Here is a 20,284-nt window from a genome sequence, read left to right on the forward strand (position 1 = left end):
AAAGCTACATTATTTAAACAGGTTCCCAAGTTTGTCTCCTAAACACGCTCTTTTTAGTATTTACAATGAAAATAAGTTGACAAAAGTGAAATTGATATTCATATTCTGTGGTAAGTTGATTTAATTTTAGGTTTTGTTACTCGCGAAAATCAAGCAACTGGGTCAACAAGAGGAATGGTGCGAGTAACGGGTGTAATATTCAACAATATTGTTTTCAAGCTACCCCCTGATTTATTCTTCCAGAATCCTTTAAGGTATTTCAGTTGAAAGATTATTTAACTAATTTTTGTCTACTTAACTTTTCCCAGCCTGGATATTCAGGGTCGACTAAATCTTGTGTGCAATCATCGAGTTGACAAATTACGCATGCGTAAGACAAAGCTCACAGTTTGGATCACTAGGTTAACTTTTCCTAGCTACAGTTCAGCGGCTAGAAAATGATTTATTTTCCATAACTTTACAAATCTAGGCATGCTATACTTAGCAACGTCAACTACTTAAATAAAACATCAAAATCTATTGACCTTATGACGTCACTTATACAAGAGTTGTATGACATAAATACTTAAAAGGCATCTATATGATTTTGTTATCTCTCGCTCTCTACTTACATACATATAAAAGCTGCAAAATCCGGGGGAATTTATCAAGCTGTTAAATATCAACAGAGTAACTCGTGATCATATTAAACAACACTTAACGTAAAGCTTTTTATAGAAAATTATCAGAGGCTCGTTGGTTGCTTTTGCAGTAGCTGCAAAATGAAGCTGATTTTGATATTTTGCGTTTTGCTCGTCAACTCTTGTCAACTGGCGTATGGAAAGTGTCAGAGGTAGGTTCCTTACTATATTCTTCTACTTATTTTTTCAAGGTATGCTATGTCATTGATTGATTGATTGATTGATTGATTGATTGATTGATTGATTGATTGATTGATTGATTGATTGATTGATTGATTGATTGATTGATTGATTGATTGATTGATTGATTGATTGATTGATTGATTGATTGATTGAGAATGATAATCCTCACGTTATTTAGGTTCTAAACAAAACATAATTTTGCTGTCATTCATAATTTACCACATCTGTTATTAGGTATCGTTAAATTTTCTTCATGAAAGTGCTTTTGTAGAAAATTGGAGGTAGAGGAGATAAATTGGGACATTATGCTGATGAGTTGATTACACGTTTTTTTTTTATAAGAACAAACTATATAAGAACATAAGGCTTCGAGGCCCAAAAATTTAAGAACATTCTAAGAACATTCTAAGGCTTTGGAGACTTAAAAACATGCATTTTCTTAAGAAATTACATCAAAATGCTCAAAAAATGCTGAAAATAAGAACATTTTAAGAACATTTTTAGGCTTAAAATCCAAAAAACTAAGAACACCCAGAGGCTTCGAAAATTTTTGACGTTCTTATAAAAGAAAAACGTGTAAGAGCGTTTTTAGGATTTTGTGGTTGTTTGACAATAACATTAAGCTCGTGTTAAGAAATGGTAAACATTACAGCAACTGATTATGATATTCTATGTTTGTATAAGGAAAAAATTGTTGTCAGCTAATAGTGTAGCGTTTCGATGATTTGTTTATTTTTGAGTGTCGTTTTAAATGCTCTATAAGAAGAAAGCGCAATGGAAAAGATCTCCTAAAGTTATGGCTGCATGCAGAAATAGATTTTCTAAGAAAATTTTAGTAGCTCTTGGAGTTTTAGTTATTTTGTGTGTTGGATGTCCTTTCTTTGCTTTCTTAAATGTTGGCTCACCCGATGATTCACCTCTAGCCTCTACGTGGTAAGTTTTTACCGCAATTTGCAGATAAAGGCTACGGTTATGTTTTAACTTGAGTGTAATCCGTCTTCTAAACCATACTGAGCTACGATAATATCGTAGTACAGAATAACGGACATAGCTATCTGGTAAAAAATCCGTCTGTGAAAAAAATTCGTCTCTTTTTGCCAACAATTTTTTACTTGTAATGTCGGGTAAATGTGGACCAGATCTCCAAAAACCGACCTACCGGGGTGGCCACTGAAGGCCTTAGAAAATGATTGGATGAATGGATGGATGGGCTGTTACGTACTTTGAAAGAGTCAGCGTCACCGAAAATTATAAAAAGCTAAGTCCAGTACACTCACTGTTGTTATGTTATCTCTCGTTATCATGATATGCACCATTGCAATGTCTTCCAGGAAACTAACAGATGATTGGTTGCAAGTGACGTATTGATATACTTACAACCAATCAGGGCTGTTGGGTCCGTGATGTAATGTCAGAAGACATAGCAGTGAATAAATGAATAAATGTTCAATGGAACTCGTAACATATTGTAGTAGGTAACTAAAGTGAGATGAACATGAATTCTTGATATTCATGACGTAATCTTTTATACGGAAACACCCTAAAACACCAGGTGTTTACCATCAGTTTCGTTGTTTGTTTGAATTCAAAACTGGTGGCAAACGCCCGAAGTTTTTCATGTGTTTCCGTATAAAAGATTACGTCATGAATACCAAGAATTCATTTTCGTGGTTTCTTTATTAGTTTTGCTTTTTCTTTTTAGTTCAAGTGTTTGGCGTTGGGAATGTCAAGACAAGAGTTCGATCACCAATGAGACTCGATTGCCCAGATGTGTCAAAGTGCACGTGGACAGTGCATCAAACGAGGCAACAAGTCTCAACAAGTGTAAATTAACATGTGGAAACTCGTCAATGTTGTTTCCAAAACCATCAGGTATGACCGAAGTTTCTTCATTTTTGGACTCGCTTAAACGGTAACCTTCTTTAGTTATGTTTCTCATGAGTCCCTTAGACTTATGTAGTTTGCTGAAAAAACATGTAGTTTCGAAAACAACATGCTTAGGTCGAGGGCTTGGCAAGACTGAAAAATGCTTATAAGAATGCTTATATCCCAAGCAAAATTTTAGGAAAATTTCGAAAATCCCAGCCAAAATTCAGGAAAATACATTTTTCGTAGGCTCAGGTAATACTTAGCATATGCTTAAATTTTTGTCATATCTGAGCCTAGATATGCTTATATAAGTATAATGCTTATAAAAAGCATGTAAGACGAGTAAAAAGTATGAATTAGGGTCCTAACGGTCGAATGGTTAGAAAAACTTGAAAGTTTAAGTTTAATTGCATTCAACAACTTGTCTATATTATCACAGGAACGACCCTGATTGGCAAAGACACTGTCTCCTTCTTCCCTTCGACCGCTCTCAAGTTGAAATCTTACACTTGCCAAGGGAAGCCATGCAGTGGTCAAGTCAAATGGTTGATCACCAATGCTTTCATTGAACTGCAGAATACTTTGGATCTGACTTTGAAGGAACAAGAAAACAAGAATCACCAGGGTTCTCACCAATGTTACCGAGAAACTACTGATCGACAGATCAATGTGGATATCCAGATGACGACTGAAGAGGTATCTCTTATACTGCTTGTAAAACAGTTCATTTTCACGGTCAAGATTAATCATGGGTAATGCAGGGCTCGCGCCACGATTTTTAAAGTGAGGGGGCCAACAAAAATATAGTAACTAAGGAGGCGCAAAATTTTCGATTTTGACCTGCCTTATTTGGCTAAAACAGCTTCCTTTTTGTTCTGATTTTCCGAAAGATAATACAAACCATGTCCCCTTTTAGAAAGGTTCTAACGTTTTTATTGGCACGCGCGCAGAAAAGAAAAACATAAGGGCCCCCCGGTGGCGCGGGCCCTGTAATGTGTAAATGATTGAACTAAGTTGATACTGGTAAACTGATTACACATTACTTACCCGTCGAAGACGAAAAGCATTCAAAGTTTAGGACCAATAGGAAGAGGCCATTGGTCCTGAGTACCCATGAAATGGCCATAGATTCTCTCCTCGAATACAACATTATTGTCTTGCGAGCTCTTATGCACATGTGAAGGAATTGTTTTCAAGCGTCAAGATAATGAAGGTTCTCTGTGTTATGCTAAAGTCTAAGACTTTGCCACTATCTAAGAAATATTCTCCGAGCCGAACAAAAATTCGTGAACAGATTTTGCCTTATAGTTGAAGGTCTCAACCGCGGCAATTTTTCTCTCACTGTCATAGCCGGATGTGAACTCTGCGTATATATATTTCCCCGTGTTCACTATCCCTGTAATCGTTGATAGTATAACTTCTTAATTACATAGCCAATATTGTTTCTGTCTAACTCCCCGCAAATCCAATGAATTAATTGGAATTTGAGATGTGACATAAAAAAGTTACAAATAGATTGCTAACTAATTCTAGCTTTCGTCACATGGACTTGAAGATGCATTGATGCCCGTCCTCTCCATATAGTTGTTGATCTACAGGGTAGCAGTTGTTATTTCACCCATTTCATTCGAAATGTCCACGCAAAATATTAATCTCATATTTTCTCTTCAATTCAGGAAAAGTTAACTTTAGACACTGACGAAGGTTACCGTCTAACAATGACGTCAACATCAGATGACGTCATCCAAGTCAACATCAAAGCTACAAATTTCTTTGGAGCACGTCACGCCTTGGAAACCTTAAGTCAGCTAAGCGCATACGACGATGAATCAAATGGTCTGCAAATTATCTCAAGTGCAGATATCACAGACAAGCCTTCATATCCATACAGAGGTCTCTTATTGGATACAAGCCGTAATTATTTCTCAGTGGCAAATATTAAGAGACTCATCAAGGCTTTGTCTTTCAACAAGATGAACACTTTACATTGGCATATTACGGATACTCATAGTTTTCCGATTGAAATCAAATCGGTACCGGAACTTCAGCAGTATGGAGCTTATGATCATAACAAGGTGATTACGTCTTTGATAAGAATCGAATCTGTTATTTCCCTCATTCAAGGTCCCAACTGTTCTAGAACGGCTGGAATTATGCAGCAAAGCTTTATTCTATCTGATCCTAAAACGGGTAAAAAGTTTATGAGAACCTTTGAGAATGGCTTAGAGATAATTCAGAGTTTCCGTAAAGGTTGGGAGGCCTATATTACCAAAATAGTCAATGTTTCATTGGGGTGTCCACTTATTTTGCGAAACTTTACTTCTTTTCCAGGTCTATTCTCAATCGGACGTTCGTGAGATCATGGAATACGCATCATACCACGGCGTTCGTGTACTTCCGGAATTCGATGAACCCGCACATTGCGGAGAAGGTTGGCAATACGGCGAAAAAGCCGGTCTCGGTAAATTAGCAGTCTGTGTGAACCGTGAACCGTGGCAACAATATTGTGTGGAGCCACCGTGTGGGCAACTGAACCCAACCAACGACAACGTGTATGACGTCTTGGGAAAGATCTACAAAGAATATTTTGATATGTTTGATCCTGACTTGTTCCATGCCGGAGGTACTTGTGTGACTGTCAGGAAGAAAATGCACTTTTTATAACCCCGTTCTCGCTTGAACGCCCGCAATGTTTTCTTAGGTACATTGTGATGTTTTCTGATACTCCATGTACCCAGAACAACATTGGCATTCGTTTTTAGTGTGATTCGAAGGATTGGAAATAGTGTATGACTTCAAATCGAAGTCTTAATCTAAAATCGCTAAAACTTGAGAAAGAATCTTTATTAAGCATATAAAGTATAACAACCAAATTGAAATTGGATTTTATATGTTGTGACTTTTCGCTACGAAACTCGGCACATCGGTCGATTATGTTAGGTCCTTCCAAAAAAGTTTTTTATTCACCAGTGGCCTACCTTAGCTGCTGGATTATGATTCTTTTGCGTATTTTGTCCACAGGGGATGAGATCAACTTTAATTGCTGGAATTCCACACAAGAGATCGCTGATTGGTTGGTTCAAAATTACGGCGGCCGAAGCGAAGAAGATATCATGAAAATGTGGGGAATGTTCTTAGAGGTTGGTAATGTGATCTTTTGTAGAACTCAATGTTAGTTTAGACTGGTATCGGAAGTCACCACCTATGTTTAGTGACTTTGAGCACATACTTTGAGAAGATATGTGATCTTTCGACTTTAACCGATATTTTAGCCGCTAGACCACAGTTCGCCGAAGCTGCATTGCCTCATCCCAATAGGGTATAGCCCGGGGGGGGGGTACTTAGGCAAATGGAGGGTACGGTATGTGCCGCCCTTAAGGGTACCTTTTTTGGACTTCCAAAGTCCCGCTAAGAGTCGGAAAAATCAGAAATCAAATTTCAGTCCCACTAAGGGTCGGAAAAATAGGAAAATTTCAACTCTTTACCCACTGAAAGATGGAAATTTGGTCAAAAGTGGTCAAATTTGTCACGCTAAGGCTCGCAAAATTCCCAAAATTTTCCTTTGTTTTCTCCTTTTTAGTCCCGGTAAGGGTCCAAAGTTCGAAAGTCGGACGGCACCCCCCCCCGTCAGCTCGCAACCCTAGTACCCCCCCCCCCCCGGGGGTATAGCCGAGGGCTAGAATCTACCATTGAGTTTAAACCCTCCAACCTTTATCAAGCAAAAGCGATGCCTTAAGATGCCTTAACATTTGCGCCGCATTTAGAATGAAGGATCGTTTAGGATTGGAAATAAGTGGCTTCATTTCCCATCTACTCTAGGGGTAGACTAGTAAACTAGTCGTTGAAAACAGACCCATATACAAAAAATCAAGCTCCAAATAAAAAGAATCGAAGGGGTGAAGTTGCGTCTCTTTTCTGAATTTCAACGACTAGAAGCTACTTCCCTCAAAAAACGTTGTTTAATTTTACAACTTTTTTTAGGTTTTTGAGAATCCATCCAATTCAATCCATTCAATTTGCCATCAATAGAGAACTCGACAAACTCTTTTCGAGGGCTAAAAACCAAGAGACGACCCTTAGAAGCACAACTGCAAAATGCCCCCCAGAAATGCTTCTAAAACACTTCCAAAAACATTTCAATCCTAGCCGTGATAATCTCATAATCCCTGAAGAACTCTCGACTAACGTGCCAGATTTTATAAATGAGCTTCGTAACATTTCCACCAACATCCCTATAGACACTGATACCCCGTCCATCGAGGAAATTCAAAAGCACCTTCATCAACTAAAATCAGACAAAGCTAGCAATGACATTGACCCTGAAATCCTCAAAAAATGCGAGCACCCGATTATGCTCCAAGTTATCCATAAATTGGCAGAAAATCTTTGGTCTAATCTGGATCTACCAAGCGCCTGGGGAAACTCGAGATTGAAAACGCTTTGGAAAGGGAAGGGTTCCAAATCCGACCCAACCAAATATCGGGGAATCAGCATTGGCTCGACTGTATGTAAATTGATGATAAATATCATACTGGATCGAATCAGACCGTGGTATGAGGCACAAATCACAGATGAACAAAATGGATTTAGAAAAAACCGAGGTACAACAGACGGAATTTTCACTATCAAAAGAACACAACAAATATCCAATCGAAAAACGCAACCACTCTACTTACTGTTTGTTGATTTAACGGCTGCATTTGACCATATACCCAGAGACTGGCTATTTCTATCAATCAGAATTCGCTTTCCTGATAATGCTGACCTAAAACTATTCGATATCTTAGAGAAGTTATACAGTCAAACATCCTTGACCTTCCATGAAGCGAACACTTCATTCCATGTATCATCAGGCGTTCGTCAAGGAGGACCTGAGAGTCCTCTGTTGTTCAACCTCTACATTGACTACGTCATGCGAGTTTTTATTAAAAAATGTAACTTTACTGACGAGGTTAGTTTCTTTAAACATAAGTATCGAATCAATCCAAGATCGATCTCTAGAGCAGAACGACTTCGAATGCGAAATCAGAACGAGAAGCTATCAGGTGAATCATCACTCCCATGGTGTGGGTACGCAGACGACCTGATACTTTTCTTGACTGATCTTTCATCTCTACAATCAGCGTCAACACTTCTAGACAACTTATTCGTTAAATTTGGTCTTCGAATCAACGAAACCAAAACCGAGACGATGATTCTCAATCACTGCTACCTCGAGACAAACTATCCTGATAGCATCATTAATATTCGCAATGTCCCGTTGAAAAATTCAGGCCAGTTCAAATATCTTGGTTCGCACATCTCTCCAAATGCGCCTAATACCGGAGACATTGAAATCAACTATCGCATTCAGATGGCACTTGGAAAATTCGCAAGTATGACAAACCTCCTTCAGAATCATGGAATTCATCTATCTACAAGAGTTAAATTTTTTAACTCCTTTGTGAGAAGTAGACTAACGTACTCTTGTCAGAATTGGAATCTGACCGCAGCGCAATTTGATAAGCTTGATTCAACGTACAGAAGTCTACTTCGCAAAATGATACGACGTGGTTTCAGTCGAGTCGATACTGAAGAAGGAGACTTTCGATTAAAAATTAATAACGCTAAGCTCCATTCTATCTGCCATACTGAAGACGTCAGTAGTTTCATTCGAAAACAGCAAAAGAATTATGCAGGACATGTCGTTCGAATGTCTGTAGATCGTGGTATTAAACAGTTAATGTTTAATTCCGATAAATATCATAGAATCGGAAGAACAACTCCCTCTCTCCTAGAGCAGGTGTTGTCAGATAACAATTTGACTATCGACAGATTTATAAATTTGAATATGAAATAGTGATTTTTACCTAACAATTTTTGATGATTAAAGTTTGACTTAGGTCCCATTTACTAGTTATAGTTTATATGGTAAAATAATATATATATATATCCAACTTTTTTGACTAAATGATATTTCATAGTAACATTGAACATGGGAACATATAAATAAATGAGCATTTCTAAAAACGCAATAAACAGAAAGAAAAATAAATGCAATTCCGCACGGGTCAGACATACAGAAATCTGTATGTCTCTCCTTACGATTTTAGGTGAAGAAAAAAAGGCGTTGGAAGTAGCTTCTAGTCGGTTATTTTCCTTTTTTCTCACGCGCGCTGAATATTTAATTAGTGTTTACATTATTTGATTGACAGTTTTATTATAAGGTTATAAGTAATAACCGGCTATAGGGGCTGAGTTAGGTCCCGTATGCGCATCGGCGTATAGTCATTTTTTCTTTTGATCATGAAAGTATAGTCCTTGAAGAGTCAGAAAACGTGTGTGGCGTTATTTGGATCAGGCTCAAATTTCCATAATGGCGGATTTTAGATTTCAACCCTTTTTAGCCTTGCTTGAAAAAAAAATTTTTTTTTGAGTTTAAACATAGACATATTATATACCAATCGATCACAAATTTTATGCTGATTAAGAAAAAGGTCAAAATTATGGTCTGAAAATTTCGTTATCTGGAGATATGAAGCACTTTCGATTTCGATTTCGATTTTTTGAAATGACTACTTTTGGTTCCAGATTTGCGTGGCTGTAACATTTGATTGGCTTACTTAATTTACTTGAAATTTTCGAAGGGTCTTGCCTACCTTGCCTATGTAGAAAAAAAACCTTTCCTGAATTTTATTATTTGAACGGTAGGCAAGACCCTCCGAAAATTTCAAGTAAATCAAGTAAGCCAATCAAATGTTACAGCCACGCAAATTTGGAACCAAAAGTAGTCATTTCAAAAAATCAAAATCGAAAGTGCTTCATATCTCCAGATAACGAAACTTTCAGACCATGGTTCTGACATTTTTCTTAATCAGCATAAAATTTGTGATCGATTGGTATATAATATTACTAAATTCGGTACGCCAAAGAAGCTCGTTTCGCTGCTCAAATCACTTCATTCATCCTTCCAAGTGAAATTCGTAGTCGACGAAGTGTCCCACACGCTGAAATGCACAATAGGCGTCAAACAAGGAGACATATAAGGACTGGCCCTGTTCACCATCTTCATCGCTGCAATCATGATCACCTGGAGAAAGAAAACGAACCGACCACTCTGTCTTTTCCACACAAAAAATGATTTCCAGATGACGGGTCGTCGTTACAATGCCAAAGTTTTCGAATTCCCAGTCGAAGACTCCGAATATGCAGACGACACTGCAGTACTTTTCGAATCTCGCGAGACTTTGGCTGAGTACTCACCGCTACTTGTTGAACATTTCGATCTTTTCGGTATGGAAATCCATAAAGGTGACCTAGAACGTCCAGACAAACCTGCGAAAACGGAAGTTCTATTCGTATCCGCTCCTGAGAAATCTTACCGAAACGCTGCCACTTTTGATGATACTGATCTTTCAAATATCAATATTGGTGGAAGTTATTTCTTCCCTGTAGTTGAAAAGTTCTGTTACCTCGGCACCATGTTTACCCGCGACTGTAAAGATAGCGAAGATGTATGTTGTCGAATCAAAAAAGCAGGTAATGCCTTTGGTGCATTACGTAGTTCTTTATTCTCAAACCCATCGATAACGTATGAAGCCAAAGGTGCTGCCTATTGTATTCTCATCCTTCCCATTCTTCTGTATGGTGCGGAATCTTGGTGTTTAACGGAAAATCTTTATAATCAATTACGAACATTTCATCATAGATGTGCTCGTTCAATGCACCGAATAAATCGTCGACACGTTTATTTACACCGGATAAGTAGTAATGAGTTGCTTGAAAATGTCTTTTGAAAGAATGCCGAGGAAATTGTTATCTTCGTGGGTCAAAAATCGTAGACCAAGGGGTGCACCTGAATTTACTTTTGGGCGTGGAATGTATAAAGCACTTCGTCGTGCTAATATCAGTAAAGATAATTGGTTTGTTTTGGCGCAAGATCGTTGTGAATGGCGTAGAATGATTAATAGTTTTACATAATGTCTATTTTTTTAGTGCTATATTGTTTTGCTTTATTACGCGTAGTAATTTCCTAGAGATATTTTATTTAATATTTAATTTTTCTAGGCCAATTCCTAATGATCTAGGATGGTTCACTCTCTCTCACTCTCTCTCTCTCTGTTTAAAGTTAAAAAAAAAATTTTTTCAAGCAATAGGGCTTGAAAGGGTTGAAAATCTAAAATCCGCCATTATGGAAATTTGTGCCTGATCCAAATAACGCCACACACGTTTTCTGACTCTTCAAGGACTATACTTTCATGATCAAAAGAAAAAATGACTATACGCCGATGTGCATACGAGACATAACTCAGCCCCTAGAGTAATCCAGGAGTCTCGTGCCTAGCCCTTCGGGCTTGGAAGTCAATAGAATCTACTTTTTGGGGTGTACTTATTTCCTAAATAAGTTGCGCGGCCCATGTGGTCTTTATATAAACGCTGTATTAGAAGTAATATTCACTGCAAGAATTCGAAAAAAAAATCAATGCGTAAACAAAGAAAGTGCTAGATTCAATCCATCATCCAAAATACAGGATAAGTCCGAAAATTATCACTTTTCTTGTTTGGGAAAGGTTGAAGATCTTTATCTAGCTTTCGGCTTGAAACTCGGTGCCTCCTCCATTGGAAAACAATATGAATTTACTATGTACAATTCGTTTTCCATTTTTCTGCAGAAATCATCCAACAAAATTTACGAAGCAAACAACGGCAAAGAAATCCCATTGATTCTATGGACCAGTGGCATGACCAACAATAAGAACTACCTCACCAAATATATGGATCCTAAGAGACACATCATCCAATTGTGGACTGGATCTACTGATTCTCATATTGCCAATATTGTCAACAGTGGTTTCAAAACTATTTTCTCGACTTATGACACCCTTTATTTGGATTGTGGTTATGGGAACTGGCTGGTCAAGGTGAAAATGTTTTTTGTTTATATGACAGTTAGAAAACACTTTAGGTTAGGTTGTTGCATTTGAATTTCCCAGGGTCCAATAAATTCGATAAATATCCCTGACATTCTGATGGCATTTTACGTTGAGACGTTTTACGTCATTTGACCCTAGTAAACACCAACCAAAACCATATTGCCGACATCCTTTGCTTCAAGTCCAATCTTTGTGGTATTGTTATGTGTGTAACTCGATTTTTACCCCCCCCAAACATTTTGTCCCAGTTGGGTCTTTTTCGCTATCAACTATTATATTGAACCCATTTTTCACGTACACTCATTTCCCGCGGAAAACAGAGACAGGAGTGGCATAATACCAGTTTGTATAAATATAATTTATGGTCCTTCCATTATTTTTTGTTTATTTTCTCCTCTTATGTCTAAATTAGTCGTATTACGGAGGTCAATTCTTTTGCAAACTCATGCATTAGGAGATACGTATTTGAGTTAACATCGAATTTCATTCATCCTTGTTGAACCCAAGCTCTTTCAACCCATTCGGGCATCGAGTGTGCCTTTATTCGACGTTTGTTATTATTCGCATTTTTTACCTATTGAGACAAAAGAAAGGACGATTTTCGCCATCTCTCACTCACAATAGATTCTGAAAAAGTTCTTTTGTTGAATCTGCTTTGTCAGCAGAACTCTGTCCAGATCTCTAAAACATTGCATTCAATTCTTCCATTCTTTACTTTCGCATCAGGGCAACAACTGGTGCTCGCCGTATAAAGATTGGAAACTTCTTTACGAAAATGATCCTGTCAAGATTTTACAAACTTTCAACATCACTGTCACCGATGCCATCAGAAAAAGTCTTCTTGGACAAGAGGCTGCTATGTGGTCCGAGCAGGTACCAAAATCTTTATTCTCATCCCCTAAACCATCTAACACAATATGTACCGTCGTAAAGTTTAAGCGCAATTGGACATGGTCGATTTTTGGACCTACCCCGGTACGTGGAGGTCCTATGAATTAACCGTTGTCCGTTCGTTCGTCCGTTAGTTCGTTTGTTATGAGCTTTTCTCGAGATTGGCTCCTTAGTTTTTTTCTAATTTTTTGCACAATGATGCAAAATAGCAATGCTCAAAATGTGACGGAGCCCGATTTTCAGAAAAAAAAGTTTTGGGCTAAATTTCAGCCAAAAAACGGCTAAAAACGTGTTTTTTGGACTGTGTGAAGTATTTCATCATTAATTTTTTCTGATTTTTTGCATGAAAGTAGGGTACCATCATAGGTAAAAGATGGTTGAAGCAGATTTTCGCAATTTTCGTTTTTTGCACAAAGGTGCCTAACTCCCCTATAAACCCTAGTATGTGACGGAGCCTGATTTTGGGGAAAAAAATTTTGGGGCAAATTCCAGCCAAAAAACGGTTTTAAAAGGGATTTTTGGACTTTGTAGAAAACTGGATCATAATTTTTTCTGATTTTTTGCAAGAAAGTAGGGTATCATCGTCGGTAAAAGATGGTTGAAGCAGATTTTCACAAAAAAAATTTTTTTGCCTCAAAAATTGAATTATCCATAAGAATAGTTTTATAAGCATACATCGATGTTCTTATAGTCAAATTACTCAACTTTTTGATCAAGTATATATCAATTATATATGTGTTGAATACATAACCAGGTAGATCACTTGTTTAACCTATGGTAGTCGGTACTAGTCGTAGGAGACAAACTTCTAAGATCCGTAACATCTTTTGTGAGACGCAAACACATTTGGTTGGTTCGAAAGAAAATAGTATTTTGAAACTTTTTCTCAAATCGAAATACAACAAAAATGATTGATACCACCGAATAGAGTATATAAAAATTTGAGCAAAAGCCGTATCCCATTATCGGAAAGGGATCATTTTTCATCCAGTGGTGCACCCTCGTCGGTTCTTGAGGTGAGTCATTGCGAAAAATGCAGTTGCTTAAAGCAGTCATCTCGCACGTCAGTGGATTGTTCCATGAAGTGGTCTTCATTTTTGATGAAACAGCCTTTATTGATTTCTATTGGTTTTGCAAAGTCAACAAAAAGCTTTCTATATGTTCGAAATGTATCTTCCTCTTGTTCTTTTTTGTTCTCGAAGCTTTTCCTCTCCCTCAAAAACCTCTTTCAAAATGTCATATTGTGTAACAACATATTTATTATTCATGACATAACGTTTTGACAATGGGTTTTCCTAAGACTGCATTTAACGATTCACCTCAAACTTTCCCTGTTGTCGCAAGTTTGGAATTCTCGTCCATCTTTTGAAAAGGTGTGTTCGTAGTTAGAGCTCCTGCACACTCAAATTTCCCAAAAGCTCAATCCAAAAGTGATATTACTTTTTGTCTTAATATGGGATTTTACACTCTTCGCTCATATCTTGTCATGTATTTCGTGTCATGCTTTGAAAGCAGTTTCAATTTCTCTACCCCTCCCCCCTCCCAAAGTTCACTGAGCCATCATAAATTTTCGTACTTTTTGTGGCATCTCATTTTCATGATATATACGTAGCCAATGAATCAAATTTTACCAAGGCAAAAAATTCAATATTTAAGGAAAAAAGTTCCTTCTCTAAAAACGTGATCCAAAACTTTAGATTAGATCATCGAAATGGTAGAAAAATGGATATAAGACTTGTATGTCGTTTTTCTCAGGATTTTTTTGAATGTTATCTAAAACAAGTTAACCTGTTCCCGGCAACCAGGAAAAAAACGGCCAAAATTTTCGAGGTTGCGCAGTTGTTAAAGGCTTGGAAAAAATAAAATATTTTGAGCAGTCTACATATAGCATGTACGTAATTCATGATTCTTCTTTCTTTTACTTTCCCTCAGGTCGATGAACATGCATCGGAAGGTAAAATCTGGCCCCGAACCGCCGCTTTGGCCGAGCGCTTATGGACCAACCCAGATCATGGCTGGAGAGATGCAGAGTACAGGCTAATCTTTCATCGAGAACGACTTGTCAATCGTGGCGTACAGGCTGATGCGTTACAACCTTTATGGTGTGAGCAGAATGGAGGACATTGTTATTACGATAGCTCCATCAAGGGTCACCATTGATACTATTAATCTCTTCATCAAAAACAAAAAAGATTTTGAAAACATCAAATGTATTATTTTCATTTTTAGGGTACTATTAGGAATTTTATCATTATTGTAAAAAAATCAATATGCAAGCAAACAAACCTTGAATTTCTCCAATATTTCGTTTTGCTCGGGATACCTAAGATACTCCAGTCAAAATTTAGATTTTCTTTTAAAAAATTGGATTTTTGAGCAAGCTAAATCCTCTGGTTAAACCCCAACCCATTTTCTTTATCGAAAAATCTAAAAACATTTAAACATTTAAAAGGTGGTACCTCATGCGGTCATTGGGAATGCTTTGGTACCCCGATAGCTGTGCCCTCTGCTGATTATTTTCCTTGCTTTCAAGCTGTTTCAAGGTCTATGTACAAATTTATTTGACTTTAAACGTGAGACATTTTTACAAAATAAACAACCTTGAATTTTTGTTTCAATTCTTAAAATTTATATGATTTTTTTTGTCTGACAATTTTTATACAAAAGTTTTTTTTACAAAATTTACAAAAAAATATAGTGCTTTTAAAAAGTAATTGGTAATAAAATTTACATAACAAGTGAAGTATTAAAAAATTAGAAAAAATGTTTTTAAAACAATATTTTTGAACTTGAAATTTAACCGAACAAAGTTGATATAATATTTACAGAAAATTTACTAATTCTCCCTATGTAGTACGTAGTTCATTACGTAGTCGAAATCTTCAGGAAATTTTGAACAGGAAATTTTTTGATAATTTAAACTGTTTCTAGTAAGGTTGAAACAATGGAAATTCTTGATTTCAAATTTTGAAGAGGAGAGTGAAACAAAATTCCTATTAAATGCCATAGTCTTCACCAAAACTAATTCCCACATTGTATTGTATCACCAAACTTAGTTTAGTATTTTATTCCAGATGTGGTTGACTTTGGAGCTTTTTGTAGACGATCCAATGTTGAGAAATCAACTTAGACTTAAACTCAATCCATTTTGAGTGAACAAACATAACTCATATTCTTTTGCTCCAACCAGGGTTCTATAAAGATGTGTATGGGTTACTAATGCCTACAATCTCAATGTAAGAAGGTGGTGTACCTTGATCCCTCCTTGCTTCAGCATAACTTGGTGGAGGTGGTAGCTCATTAGCAATGTTAAAGAAATCAAGACTCAAAGCGACAGTATCTGGTAAAGCAGTCACTGCATCCATGTACAGATTCTCATTGGTGTGGAGAATGTTGGCTTGGACGGTATATACTGGTTCAGTGTTGCCAGTGTTGGAATAATCTTTATTTGAATCATCATCAGGGGCCTGGAACGAGTAAGAAATTATGTAACCTTGTCTGTTTTGATTGACAATAGTCAAAACTGAGAATTGTATGCATATAGTCATGAGTGTCTGTAGTCCCGGGGGTTGTACTTTTAAGGTGTGACGAGATTGGCCCTTTTTTAGTATGGTATTAGGGGATTTGACGAAAAAAAAGTTTGAAATTAGACGGTGACGTTATTTGGTCTTATTTTTTGTCAATATACCGGTATTTTAACCTGTACAAACCGGTGTGACAATGTTATTAAATTTTTCAATTTTCGGGATTCAGGGATTCAGAAAAAATTTTGACGGGAAAACGGTATTTCGAACCCCTACAAACCCCCCTCTTTAACTTTCGTTAACTTATCGAAACAACGATTTTTTATTTTGGTTAAACCTCCTTGTGACCCTTTGTATCTTCCATGATAAATTTTCTTGAATACCCTCAAAATGTTTTCTTGGGAATCTAACTTAATTGCGAGGAGAGGAGGGAGGGTCTTTAATCTTTACCTTGTAGATGACGAAAAGTGAAGCTAAACAAGCAATGATGAGTAATGCTGCACCACACCAACAGACAGTAGACGTCCATTGTTCAGTCACATTGTAATCACGATGTAAAAGTTCATTTTGGATGTATCCTTCTGATATGGCACATGCTGTGATGGCTATGATTGCTGGAGAGAAAATATGAGAGTAAGTTTTAATTCATTTCTTCACTAATTCTCAGTGCAAAGCTTCAAAGTCTATTCCAAATTTTAACATGCCGTAGAAAAGCATTATACTTAACCTCCCTTTTGCCGCATTCTCCCCTTAGAACATGTTTTTTGTCGAAAAACTAGGAATTAAACAAAGATATTTTCCAGGAACGAATGATTACGTCATCACAAATGAGCTACTTCCTTTTTTCAAGAGGTTGACGAACAGGGTTATGACCTTATTATGACGTCTTAGTTTAGGTAGTGACGAGTCATGATGTAGATTGTATATCACGTAGACAAATATATTGTAGAAGGTTCTTTTAATTGTCGATCAATTTACTATTTCCTTATAAAAACTCCCTTAATCGGTTTTGGCTTTTCAAGATTATGTCGAAAGAAACTTTTCGATTGGTTTTAATTTGTCATGTGATAGATTTCTAGTAGATTCATCTTTTTTGATTCAAAGGATTTTCAATTCATCGGAATTTACTTTCCTACTTTTTCACGTTCTTTTTACTTTTAGCGTAATACCGCATTAACCTTTAGGGCTACAAAATTAAGTCCATAATGGCTACCCTTTAAGAAAAATAGAAGCTTATAGAATCTCGTAAGAATTATGCAAGACACAGGGGTGTGGTAGGGGGTGTGGTTCTTACCTGCAGTGAGCGTGAGGAAGAATCCGAAGACGCCAGTCAACCTCCATCTGAATCTTTTCTTCTCCATCGTCAAACCCATGAATGCAAAGAAAGCAAATGCAACTCCTCCAATCAATGTTGACGTCATCAGTAATGTCAGAATCTCATCGAATACTAGATGAATGAGAAAGTGGAGGGTTACTTAGGAAAAAGTTGCAGACTTTAACAGTCTACCATACAAGATTCACCGTCAGAATCTCATTGGATACTAGATGAAGTTATGGGATATGGTTTAGTTTAAGAGTTTAGTTTTTATGAGGTTGCTTGTGAACAAAAAAGTCGTGCTCAGTATATTTTTTGATTTAGACCCTCTAAATGTTAAAGAATTTATAATTTTCTAATCTACATTTTTTTTAGATTTTTGGAGTGAAGTTGATGGCGGTTTTTTCCTTAGGTGAATATTCCTAATTAGATTGGCTTGCATAATATCTCACATTTGATATCTTCCTTCTAGTCAGAGAAGTTTTTACATGTGCTGAAAGTTTTAGAAATATGTCTATCAAACTTTTTCATTGGCTTAGGTGCTTAAAAGTTCCTCGGGCCTGGGAAAAGTTCAAATGAAATAGATTTTTCGCTTGCCAAGACTGTAGGAGATTCTATCAACTGTTTTCGAGTTTAGATTTAATTAGCGACTGAAAATTCACTGAGTAGTGGGGTGATTTGTTATACCAGACAACTTTTAGGAAAATGATAATTAAGTTTTGGTCTTAATGACCTTAATTACTAGATCAACGTTTCTAAAGGTCTTTTAATTACAAAGAGTGTGTTTAATTAATCGATACTTAAGACACACTTAACGAGAATTTAAGTTATTTTTGATTTTTAGGGTTTAAACGATCATAAATTCAAGGGCTAGAATTATTATTTCATTAGTGTCGACCGAAGTGCAGTTAAGATATTTTTAGAAGCCTTTCAAAACCTCGAAATAATTGACCAATTTGTGGAGCTAAATTTGCTTGGTATTTTCGAGGGTTTTTTTGACAAAGATTTGTATATTTCAAAACATGAAAACTGTTAAAGATGCAAATATCTTGGTCTATTGTTTTGTTTTTTGTATCTGTAAAATGGTAGTACTTTCAAACAAAGACATCATTCAGTTTCCATAAACAAGATCTGATAAAAGAAAGAATTCGAAAAGCTTGGAGGAAATCTTCTAAATTCGACCTATATTGACTTTGAAAGATAAAAGTATAAATTATTCTTTGATGTGAGGAATCTCAGCTTTTTAGCCAATGGTGCTTCTAGAACGTTGACTGGACGTTCAAAAAACCACTCTATAACTACTGGTCTTTTGGTTTTAAAGTTTAATTAAAAAATTCCTTAATGATGATTTCTTTCTATTGTTTTCTGATATTTTGACCTCATTTTAAAATCTCGTTAAGCCTCAAGAAACAAAGTATATTTAATTATATTTTAATGATTTCTAATTTGATTTAGAAGAATGGTGGTTGACTAGTACTTGAAAGCTTACCAACATGTCCATGAGAAAGTTTTTAGGAAGCCGTTTTTTAAATCCAATTTCTGGACTTGCTCCCTACGATTCCTGCCAGAAAAAAAAGATTGCCAAATCTTGCTTAAAACTTTTTCCCATGGTCATGAGTCATCTAAGTTTTCGAAGATATAATCAAGAACTTGGTAACTACCTATTATCATTTGTAATATACCCCTGGGAAGCACTCAAGGTAAATGACCTACCTTACGTACCACCCTTAAGAGTATATTTTCCAAGCTTCCCAAAGTTCACTGTAAAGGATCTGACTTCAAAGGCCTTTTTCTGGCTGCACTTACGGTCGTTTTTTAATCGAGTGCGGGGGGTTCCCCTCCCCCTGGAACAATACCTTTCGATTTAATTGCAGTGGTTTAAATTTTAACCCTGATTATCGTTTTCATAAGTCACTAGTTTTTCATATTCTCCCTGATGCTAAAACTTCATGAAGAAAATACGAATAGTCAATAATTTTCTAACAAAGAAATCCTGTTGAAAATTTGAAACTGATGCGAATAAGAAAATGAGCCTTACCTGCGCCTTCGATAGGTAGTTGCCATACAGTGTTGTCTGAGAAAGTTTGAATAGGTCGTTGTGAACATGTAGTCTCATATCTATTATCGAATGACCATTTTCTGATGCACAATCGAAGCATTCCAAAATTTGACGTATAAGCACCAGGCATTTCGATGTGAAACCAGTGATCAGCCAGCATCCCGACAATTAGACCTGCCAGGCCTAAAACCAGGATGCATATGGTGGAAACTAGTAGTTTGTACGATGAATTCATTTTGTTTTGTTTTTTAAATCTGTGAAACACAAAAAATGATGATAAATATTTCAACTTTGTAGAATTTTGAAATCGCTTTAAAACTTTCAAGACAAGCAATCCCTTTAAGGGCCTTTTGGTAAGGATTCAACAATAGCAGAAAATTAATTTTGAATATCGATATGTTTCTCCCATAAAGCCCGCTTTTTACCATATGTAGCAAACTGGTGAGCTGGTCTTTTAGCTAGCCCTTTTCGAAACAGCATACGTGAAAGTTTAAAACATCCAGTTAATTTAAAGGTACGCACATCCCCATCAAAATAGAAGTTTGAAGATAAAGTCAAATTAAAAAGTGTAAAGCTAGAATACGCCATTTTCGTCAAAGAAGCTAAATTATGCTTCTCTTCCATGTAAAACTCTATGACAACTGCAATAACATCAAACATCAAATGCCAAATGCAACTGAAAACATCTTACTTATCAGGAAAATTAATCACCTTTCACAGAAAAGCTCATTTACTGCATGGCAATTATCGACGTCAGTAACCTCTTAACGAGCTCCTCGTTAAAAAACTATTCTATTGATGTTTTAATTGACCTTTTCCAAAACCAACGCACGCCAGTAAATTGTTATGGT

General features: G+C 36.5%; 2 protein-coding genes across 3 annotated transcripts; one reads left to right on the forward strand and one right to left on the reverse strand.

The window, feature by feature from the left end:
* The first annotated feature begins 582 nt into the window (after window positions 1-582).
* Window positions 583-14,820, forward strand: LOC136799094 (chitooligosaccharidolytic beta-N-acetylglucosaminidase-like). Of its 2 annotated transcripts, none has more exons than XM_067055779.1 (9): window positions 583-832; window positions 2,566-2,735; window positions 3,172-3,428; window positions 4,409-4,807; window positions 5,064-5,355; window positions 5,754-5,872; window positions 11,384-11,632; window positions 12,371-12,517; window positions 14,468-14,820. In XM_067055779.1, exons 1-9 carry the CDS (start codon window positions 762-764, stop codon window positions 14,693-14,695), a joined length of 1,932 nt encoding a protein of 643 aa, XP_066911880.1. In that variant the 5' UTR covers window positions 583-761; the 3' UTR covers window positions 14,696-14,820. The 2 variants fall into 2 exon arrangements, with proteins under 2 accessions (XP_066911880.1, XP_066911878.1); XM_067055777.1 differs by lacking the exon at window positions 583-832 and adding an exon at window positions 1,441-1,796.
* A 330-nt stretch (window positions 14,821-15,150) lies between these two features.
* Window positions 15,151-19,683, reverse strand: LOC136799095 (uncharacterized). The gene is made up of 4 exons (XM_067055780.1): window positions 19,413-19,683; window positions 17,354-17,506; window positions 16,510-16,673; window positions 15,151-16,002 (listed from the first exon to the last, which is right to left on the reverse strand). The coding sequence occupies exons 1-4, from the start codon at window positions 19,666-19,668 to the stop codon at window positions 15,730-15,732; spliced, it is 846 nt and encodes a 281-aa protein (XP_066911881.1). The 5' UTR covers window positions 19,669-19,683; the 3' UTR covers window positions 15,151-15,729.
* Window positions 19,684-20,284: the final 601 nt, after the last annotated feature.

Source organism: Clytia hemisphaerica, unplaced genomic scaffold (genome assembly GCF_902728285.1).
Source record: "Clytia hemisphaerica strain Z4C2 unplaced genomic scaffold, Clytia hemisphaerica genome assembly, whole genome shotgun sequence".
Taxonomy (NCBI): Eukaryota; Metazoa; Cnidaria; class Hydrozoa; order Leptothecata; family Clytiidae; genus Clytia; species Clytia hemisphaerica.